General features: G+C 59.6%; 1 protein-coding gene across 1 annotated transcript in view; it reads right to left on the reverse strand.

The window, feature by feature from the left end:
• Positions 1-5,023, reverse strand: part of PADI2 (peptidyl arginine deiminase 2) — a 19,819-nt gene extending 14,796 nt beyond the window's left edge. Inside the window, exons 1-2 of the mRNA XM_044421163.1 lie at positions 4,932-5,023; positions 688-872 (exon numbers count right to left, since the gene is read on the reverse strand). Of these exons, the coding sequence (XP_044277098.1) occupies positions 688-872; positions 4,932-5,023 (277 nt within the window). The remainder of the gene's footprint in view (positions 1-687; positions 873-4,931) is intronic.
• Between the last annotated feature and the right edge of the window lie 4,859 nt (positions 5,024-9,882).

Consider the following 9,882-nt stretch of genomic DNA (forward strand, 5'->3'; position numbering starts at 1 on the left):
TTGCAAGAGAGGGGGGGGCGGGGACAGGCCAGGTGAGAGTATAAAAGGGGGAAGGGAAGGCAGCGGAGCCTTGGGCAAGGTGCCCTGGGTTGGGCCAGCGCCGCCCTGCCTGGTGCAGCCGAGGGCTCCGGGTGGCCCTTTCCGCAGGGGAGGGGGCCGTGGGCAGAAGCGAAGGCGGGCTTCTCCTCTGCGGTCCCCTCTGCACAGCCGCAGCCTCAGCCTCTCTTGCAACGCGGGAGGAAACGATCCGCGGGGGAAGTCATGGCGCCATCACGATCCCTCCGGGCCCTGGCATAACAATCCCTCCCGCCTGGCTCAGCGAGATGCACATTCGCCCCTGGCAGAACCTGAGCTCCCTCCACCCAAAGACGTGGGTCCGTCCAGGAGGGGGGCGGGTGTCCCTCTTTTGAGGAGGGCAGTCCTCACTTTGAGGGACTACCAGAGGCCCAGACGGTGTGTGGAGAACCTCCCGGTTCCACTTTAAGGTTAAGGAGGTGGGACAGGCGAGCCCATGGGTCTTCTGCACGGCATGAGACGGAAGAGATTTCTGCGGCAATTGCGCAGACCACCTTTCCCCAGAGAAAAGCGGGCACCCCCCGCTCTGGCCATGCCCCTCCTCTTTTGCGGTCGCTCACGAGCGGCCGCTCTGGCCCGGGGATGGGGCGGCAAAGAGCGCCGCGCCCCTCACTTTGTTGTCATTGGTCTCGGTGCTGGGCCGCGTCATCCGGATCCTGAGGATCGTCTTGGGGTCCAGCGGCCACTGCCTCCCACCGTTCGCGGGCGCCGGCTCGGCTTGGTCGCTGGTCACCACGTCCACGTCCACGTCATCGGAGTGCTTCACGCTGAAGGTCACGGCCTCGGCTGGGGCAGCTCTGCAAATGAGAGGGAGAGAGGTTTGTGGAGATGTACTGAGAACCGCGGGACCGGGGGGGGGGGGCGAAATCCAGCCTTCCGGAGTCCCCAGGTGGCCCCTTCTCCCCGCCCCTTTCCCCAGCCAGGGCCGGTTCGGTGCTTCCCCAGCTTTGGTGGAGTCGTTCGTTCCCTGTAACCCCATTAGTTGAAACATCCTCCTAAGGCTTTACTTGCAATATGATCTTTAAGCTCAAATATATTAGGATTTTGGGCCTTTTGGCCCCATCCGGCACCGATACGGAATTCTAAAGTTGTGCTTTATGGTTGTATGGTACTCAAACAGCTTCGGTTCCTGTGCAGCACAGAAATGTGATAGATAAAATTAACAGTTTTAATTTAATTGATCAGCCCAGCCAATAAAGCAATTACATATTGCACCCCAATCCCTTTCTATTTTAGTAAGCAGATGCAAAACCGCCCTGCTCCGAAGTGTGCTCTGACCCATAGGCAGAACTGCCCTTTTCGTCAAAGCACGCCATGTTTCTCATTGTCTCTGGGAGTTCCTCTGGTGCATCGTTAGCTGTCCTGCAAAGGCAACCAGCGTGGCAGAACCTGAACTGTTCCGAGATCAAACCAAGAAATTCAGCAGCCTTGAATCTCAGGCCAGGCTGTGCTGAAAAGGAGCAGCCAGACAACTCTGGCCTAGAAAATATCATCCTCAGTGGATCGGAACTCCTGCCGTAGAGCCGTTGATTTTCCCAAGAGCGATTCTCCAGGGCCTGGCTGGAGCTCTGCGGGTTTCAAGGTCGGGAAAGCAACCTGAATCCCAAGTCTGTTTGGATCTTCAGGGGCCTGCCCACTTCACCCTTTGGGACTCATTGCATAATAGTCATGGATTCCCACATCTATTTTTAAGTGCTGGGTCAACCATGCCCTGGACACTGTGGGAGCTGGGGCGGCTACAGAAGCTCAGGCCGGCTCAGCCACCTGGAAGAGAGAAGTTGACTTAGCAGGTTGCACTTGGCCGAGACGTCTCGGGCACGGGGAAACACCACGTTGGCCCACGGTGCCGCCCCTCGGGGACATCTGTGCCCATGCGCTCGATGCGTCCAACTCGGAGAAGCGCACGCTCTCGCCTGAATGTCTTAAAAAGCCACAGGGGGACGAGGGTCATTAGATGCCTCAAATCTTCCCCGTGATTTCAGTGAAAGCAAAGGAAGCGGAATCAGGGCAGCTCCTTTAAATCAGGGCGCAGAACCTCTGGGGCTGTGGCCTGGCCTCCGGGAATCCCACAGTGGCCGGCCGTGTCCTCTGCCCTCGGTCCCACCCTAAGCACAAACCATTTGGTAGCTTGGTGTGGAGCAGCTTCTCACAAAGGCTGAAATGCTTCCCCTACATTTGAACGGCTGGCTGACAGCCTTAAGATATTAGGATAAACGATGTTCGCGTTGGTCTCGCCCACTGGCAGAACGTGGCCCCAGGAGGGTCTCCAAAGGGGAAAGGGCCCCGGGGCTGGAGGAGGTTCAGGCCACCGGCCCCCATTGCAGGCGAAGCGAGAAGGGAGAGTGATAATCCCTGAAAGTGTTTAGACTGCAAGCTCCATTCAGCTCTGTTTCTAGAGACCCGACACTCGCCAGTGCTGCTTTCAGCGGAAAAAACCCCCACAATCGGTGCAGGACCACGGGCATCTCAAATGCCCTGGCAGAGCGCCTGGCACAAACGGCTCGTTGAGCAAACGAACAAAGGACAATCGGAGGCGCGAGGCATTCGCCGTGACAGGAGGGGCTTATGCGGGATTACGGAGCCCTCGCCACACGGGTGACTGTGCAGCAGCACAAACAGCCGGCCGGGATGGGCCAGGGGGCGCTTGCCTCCATTTGCTCCGGCTGAGCGCCATCTCCCAGGCGGCGGCCGGGCACCCGAGCAAGCAAACAAAGCACCCCGGATCCTCGGCAGGCCACCCGCCCTTCCTGCCCAGCAAGGAGCAGCCCCCAGCTTTCCCCAGCATGGGCAGGTGGCAGCAGCTCCCTGGCAAAGGGGCGCCCGCCTTGCGAGCCGGTCCTTGGAAATGAGTTGCTCTGAAGTGTAAGGTGACTCTTAGGAAAACATGGAGCTTCTCTTTGTCGCTGAAAACGCAAGGATGGAAAGGAAGAGCTGAATTTAAAGCCAGTCCCTCGTCCCTGGAATGCGGGATCTTTCTTGCTCCACCGAACAGCCACTACAAATGACTGCTTGCCTCAGCCCAGCATCTTCTTTTCTCAGAAGAATTTTCTTTCTTATTTTTTGAACTCTGACAAATCATAAAAATGCGTTGACAATAAGGGCGTGCCCGTGGTTTGAAGAGAGCGCCCCTGCCCATGCCTCGCACTCCAGTGGGCAAGGCACCCCCGACTGAAAAGCGCTTCAGGCTAGGAAAAATTGGAACCACCTATAACGGCAGTCTAAAATCAGCGAGCGAAATCTTCACTATGTCTTATTTTTATGACATTGTGCCGATTTAAATTAGCGAGTAAATGTGCAGTACAATGCACACTTCCCTAAGGTGGACCTGCTTTGGAATAAACCGGGATCGCGCTGCACGGCTTCCCCACAAGGCAGCCACCAAGTCCGCAGGAGAGTCACTCAGGGGCTCAGCTCCGTTCGGCTCCTGAAGCAGGCGAAGCCGTGCCTCTGAGCTTAGGCAAAGGGCTTCCCCCTCATGCGCAGCAAGCACAACTAGCTCTCTGAGATAGATAATTTAGCAGGTACGCAGAGTGGGTCGGAATTTCTGGGCGTTTCAAAAATCCAGTGCCTGCAACGAAGGTGATTAAAACATAACTGGAGACTTGAGAAAAAACGGGGAGGGTTGCAGGGGGATAAATTTAAAACTCTTGAAACCTGAACTTGAGGACCCAAAAACTTCTCCATTGGCCTTTGCGAAGACAGGAGCTATGACAAATCTCCCCCTCGGCAGCCGGGGCTGACACATCACTCAATCCATCTCTAGTACCCGACACGCGAAGCCAAGTTGTTGCCAAAACGAAACATGCAAGCATTTAAGGACAGAGGCAAAATCCCGGGCCTCATGGCCTCTGCTGCGTGTGGAGAGAGCCCTCAGGCTAGACTGGGCCCGGGCCATCTCGCCCAGTGGTCAGCCAGCTCCCATCGCGAGCCCACCAGCAGGCCAGGCGCAGCAGCCCCCGCCTGGCCCTGCTCCCAGGGACTGGTGTGCACCGGCATACGGCTCTGGCCCTGGGGGGGCACCTGGTGGGCAGGACCAGCGGCCGTCTCCCTGCGATGGCCGCAACCTTCACGACAAAAGAGCTCCAACTAACTCGGAAGCAGCACACTTCTTGGCCAGCCGAGAAAAGGTGTTCCCTCAGTCCCTCCGCTGCAGACTCCTCAGCAAACGCTTTTTCATGTTTCGAGGGCCCCAGAGAAACAGAGCCCAGCCACTACATCAAAAAGGGGGCTGCAAAAGCAGGACCCCCCCAGACAATCTGTGCCCCTTGAGAGAAAAGGTGCAGGAAACTGCACCAGATTTATGGGGAAGGGGAGACAGCGAAGAAGAAGGAAGTTCTGGCCACCAGCGAGAGCGAGAGACGGAGAGGGAGGGGGAGGGAGAACTTGAGAGAAGTCAACATGCAAGAATATATGTTGCTTCAACCCCAGGAAAACTGTAAAAACGGAAGAATCCTGCCTGCGTAGATGGGGAATGCAGAAGCGTGTGCGTTGGGGGTGGGGGCAGCAGGGCTGCCAGAAAGGACGGAATCCACGCTCCAGTTTTGGGCTGGGGCAGGCGGCAAAAGGCCTGGAGCGCCGCTGGGCTTGTGCGGGAGAGGGTCGTGGGAAGCAGCTCTGCTCCGGGGGACGCTGGGGAGAAGGTCCGAAGCGGCCGTCCGGGGATGCGGCACCCGCTGGAAGGCGCGCACGCAGCAGGCGCACCTGCCTTAGCGGAGGATGCGCAGGTGAAGGAAGGGCGGCGGGGGAACGAACAAAGGGGCGAGGTAAGATGGGGGTCTCCCCATATGGGAAACGGGGGGGGGCACAAAACCGCCCGCGTGGGCTCGGAGCGAGGCTCTCCGGGGGCGGCAGCTCACCCGTAGACGTCGGTGGAGAGCTGGGTGCCCACCACGCAGACGGCCTCGATCCGGTTGCCGTACTGCAGGCGGAGCGTCCGATCGCGCAGCATCTCGCCCAGCGCCGGCTCTGCCTCCTCGTCCGCGGCGGCGCTGCCCGTCCGGCAGGTGCGGCTGAGTGCGCGCCCCGCCTGCCCGCGGGAGCCCCCTCGGCCCGGCCCGGCCCGCCCCGGGGGCGTCGACCTCGCCGCGCCGGGACGGCCCCCTCCAGGAGGGCCCGGCGGCCGGCGGTATTTTTAGAAGGGGGAGGCTGGGCGCGCAGCGCTGCGCCGCCGCCCTCGCTCCTGCCTCTGAGCAGCTGCAGAGCGCGTGGTGCCTCCGCCGTGGGGAGCGCCGAGACCGGCGACCCCGCCCTGGCACCCTCGGCCGGTGGGCGCAGCCCCTTGCTCTCGGCCACGTAGACAGCAGCGGGTGCGGAAGGCTGCGCGGGGGCGCTCGGGCTGTTTCGATTTGGAAAGGGAAGCGAGAGAGAACCGGGGGCGCTTCGGGAGCGAGCGGCGAACGTTGCGCAAGGAGTGGACAGTGCCCAGTGGCCCAAAGGCTTTCCCGAGCGGCCCCCGGCCCCCCACCAACGAGCCCTCCTTGCCAGTTTGCGCACAAGCCGAGAGGAGGGGTCCGTCTCATCGTGCCGACCTTGCGTAAGCCAGCCTGGCCCTCCGTCCTTTTCCCGAGGAGCTTGACACAAGGACTCCAAATAAAATAGCCCGCAACTCCAGTTCTGCCAGTTCCTCGGAGTGGACGGATCTCTGTTGGACTGAGGCAAAGCGCCCTGCACGGGCCCTGCCTCGGGGAGGGTGTGGGGCGTGCGGCCCTGGACCCATTATGCAGGGTGCTTGTAGGCCAGCTGGCCGCGAATGATGGGAGCTACAGCTCCTCGGGCACACTGGCCCCCAGTGCCGGCCTTGCCTGCTGCCACACACCTGCGGGGAAGGGCAAGAGCCCGGTGAGCAAGGAGGCTGCGGCATCTCCCGCTCTCCGGCGCCCCTCTTGGGACCAGGCTCTCGCCAGGGGCCCAGTCATGCTGGTGGACTCTTGACGCAGCCCTGCACACCCATTTCTGTCTTCACCTAATGGTACTTCACTGCTTGTGGCAATCCAAAATTTGTCCCAACAGCTCTCGCCTATCTTGCACGCAACTTCTATTAATTCGAACCACAGATGAAAAGCTCGCTCGCGCGCTCTCTCTCTCTCTCTCTCTCTCTCTCTGTCATGTTGATGAAAAGGCATCCTCCTGTGAGCTAGCCATGTGCTCTTAAGGGTAGCCATCTCAAGGCCGACTGCCCCTCAGCGGAAAGGCTGCCAGGGATGGGAAGCCCGGCTGCCTGCCCGCTTTTCTGCTCACGCTGGAGATGACGACGGTGGCTAGAACGGTTTCCCGGTGGAGATCAACTCTTCGGCTCGCATTGCTTTGGACTCTCCGTGGGGCAGAGGCTACGGAGACTGGGCTCCCTTGAACGCCGGCCTTTACCACGGCGCCGTGGGTCCTCGGAGGCAGGAGAGCGTGTCTCTCTGCGGGGACGCAGGACTTTCTGCGTTGTGCCCGGGAAGGCTCTCACGCGTGATGCCAACAGACTCTTCATGTCCTCGGCATTCCGCCCTGGGGCAACCCAAGTCCTCCTGGTTCCACCGAAGCCAATACGGCTCAGGTTACCCCACAAAGGACAGCGCGGCGCACGCAGCAGGATTTGTACGGTGCATTGCTGGCCCTCTCATGAACTGCCAGAGCTCCTGGGGACGAGGGCTGGCGGGGACGCCTGCAAGGGTGCAGCTCCGGGCTTTCCGAGCCCAAAGTCCCTGTGCGGCCCTGGCACCTCCGTGCAGGGCGGTCACCTCGAAGGCAGGTTCTGCTCTGGAATCAGTGTAGTCCAAACACCAGAACATGTGGTCTTTCGAAAAAGCGGGTCACCTCTGGGCATGTGCAGAGCGATACTTGCAAATACTCACAACACGGGTAGCAGGACAAGTTTCTGAACCTTGTGATTTGTGCTTTGGCACGAAAGCCAGGTCCTGATTTACACCTTACTTTCTCCACACAGGGAGAAGAAATTAAGACTTTTAATTCCCCGTAAGAAAAGCTTTTAAGGATGCCATCGTGCTATGGCTTCCATTGTTCATCCACAATTTTTTTCGAGGCAAGTGCCCCCTTGTGGTAAGCCATTCTCAGTAACATGTCTCCAACTTGCTTCCAAGTAAAGTGCTGCTTTAAATAACCTTCATTTAAAAAGGAAACTAATTCGGCTTGTTGTACACATGAGGACTAGTAACACACCTCCCTTTCACAGTAAGAGAATGAGTCCTCAGAGTTTTCATTCATTCACAACTTGGGAGATTTAGTCTTTAACACGGCACAACATCTGTTACTGAAAGTCGGCGCACTGCAAATCCAAGGGAAAGTTCCTGAGGCTCCGGGGAGGGGGAATGCGAAGGCTCGCAAGCACGCCGAAATAGATCCGGGTCTTTAGAAAATAGTTTGAATAAGTTTAACGCTCTGCAGAGAGCCTTAAAATAGAATGGGCATCTGTCATCACCTCTGGCAAGGCGCATGCATCCTTCTCCCGAGAGATGCCCTTTGTGGAGTTCCTTGAGGCCAACGCCTTCGGCTTTGAGGAGCGACGGGCAGGGGCGACCCGCCTGTGCCCCTTCACTCCCTGTTCCCATTTGTTCTGCAGAAAGCCCTTTTCTCCCTGCTTCCAGAAGAAGGCACACCTGCGCCCCTCCTGCGTGAAAGCAGAGACGGCACACGGCTCGCTTTCTCCTGCGCTGTAATACGAGCTCATGCGGGCTGAAAGCTAATCGGACCGTGCTGCCACCTCATGTCCAGCTTGCTGGGAGCACCCGAGAGCGGAGCGGCCCTGGTGAATCGGACCAAACGCTGTCCAGCCTGGCCTGCCGTCCCGTTCACACGGGGGGCACCCAGATCACCCAGGCTCTGGGGCAGGCTAAGCATGCGGGTTTGCCCAGTGGGGAGGGTGGAATCCAGGCAGCACACCCCGTCTAGAAGTGGAAGCACCAGAGGCAGCATCGGATCTCCCGGGAGAAGGCTGGAGGTCGTTACCGGGGCGATGGCCGGCGAGGCTTTGCTCATGTCCTGTCGCATCCCGAGCTGGGCTTCCCCGCCGCCTCTCTTCTCAACGGGAGGAGAGGCAGAGCGGCTGCAGGGCATCTTCGGATGGGCAGGGCAGGGAGGCCTTCCAGCCTCCGAGAGCTGTGCCTGCACTTGCCGCTCGCTCTGCTAGATGTAGCCACATCACCGCAGCCGCCCGGGGGAACCCAGCGCTGGGCTCCGTGGCCGCCCAGGGAGGGCACGACCGAAGGGCTGGCGCAGTTCCTGTGCCGCTGGGACCGGCCTCTCTTCAGGTTGCAAAAGGCCGCCTGAGGGGGAGAGTCGGCGAGGCAACCTGGACAAGCGAGCCAGGATCTGGCCCTGGAAAGAGCCTCGGCTGCCCGCTCTGTCACCTCTCGCTCACTCCTCCTGCCTATCAAAACACTGGATTGACGTCTGCTTTTATGAAAACAGCCAAGGAGACAAGTGGACCAAGACGGCCGACCGCGTGGCTGACCGGGCTGGTTGCAAAGTGAGAGTTTGCTCACGCCGCCCTGGGAGGTGCCCCGGCGAGACGAATCTGAGGATCGGTCTGCAAAGCCGCGGAGATGTGCGTGACGGGTCCGGCGATGATCACGCGTGAGGGAGGGAGGCGGTCTGGGTGCCGGGCACGCGTGCCCTCGAGCACGGCTGCCATGAGTCACGAGTGGGAGGACGCCTGGAGGCATCTCTCGTCACACGGGGGGGGGGGGCGTGTGGAGCCGCCGAAGCTGCCCTGTGCTGAGTCAGCCTCTTGGCCCATTTGGATTCCAGTCCTCGTTCCTCTCCATAAAGAGCTGGTTTAAACGGGACCATCATGACTGCCTTTCTAACGAGCTAGACCCTTGACCATTAGGACCCTCATTCAACCCGACGACCAAATTCTGATTTGCAGCAGTGTCCAGGGGCCACAATTTGGGGCGGGGGGGCGCTCAGGCAAAATGGGCCGGGTCCAAATGCCAAAACTTCCAGTATATTTTCACTTCAAGCAGAAGCTACCAGCGACTGACCATTAGGAGAGGGGCGGATTTGGGATGCCCCGTTCTGCCTCTCTGCCCCAGCACGCTCCAGTTTTCACGGACACCCACAGCTTTTCCTGGGCTGTGCCCGCTTGCACACGAGTGAGACGGAGCGACCCCCTACGCCCCACACGGCCCGGCTCATGAAATAAATCCTCCCACAATGAGAGCAGGAGCTCAGAAACTGGGTCTGCGGCTGCCGCTTCCCTTCACTGCCCATAATTAGCCAGCAAGGCTTTGAAAAACACCGGCTGCAATTAAGCACGTGGCACAATAATTAATACAAGTAATTAGCGCTTAAGGAGGTGATTAAACCTCCTAGGCAGGCATGCCACGGCGTTGGGGCCCTGATCAACAGGAGGGCTGGGGCGTGTGTTCCCCCGGGGGTAGCAGCGGCGGGGGCCAGGTGAGGGCAGCCGCCGACAGGTGGAAGAAGAGCCCCCCCGGCTCAAGAGGGACCCCCAGTCAGTCTCCAACATGGCACCCACACAGCAGGACTTCTCTCTTGGCCCCCGCTGAGCCCCCTGCTTGATTTTTGGTGGGGGGGGGGATTAAAACACGGCTTTCAATGCTGCCCAGGCCTTTCATGTTGGTTTTGTGTTTCGGGCAGTCCTAGGCGTGTGAGCCAGGGAGCAAGCGCCCCGGACCCCGTGCCAAGTGGCACGTTCCAGCCTGTGAGGCTCAGCAGTACCTTTCGGGGAAGTCCTTTCCTAGGTTTACGTTGTGGGGAGGGGTTCAGCCCCGAAAGCTCAGCTGCGGTAAAGACCCCCCAGACCCCCGTGCTGCTGTGCGCAGGCATCCCAACACAGGG

Source organism: Varanus komodoensis, unplaced genomic scaffold (assembly GCF_004798865.1).
Source record: "Varanus komodoensis strain SLA01 unplaced genomic scaffold, ASM479886v1 scaffold116, whole genome shotgun sequence".
NCBI classification, from domain to species: domain Eukaryota; kingdom Metazoa; phylum Chordata; class Lepidosauria; order Squamata; family Varanidae; genus Varanus; species Varanus komodoensis.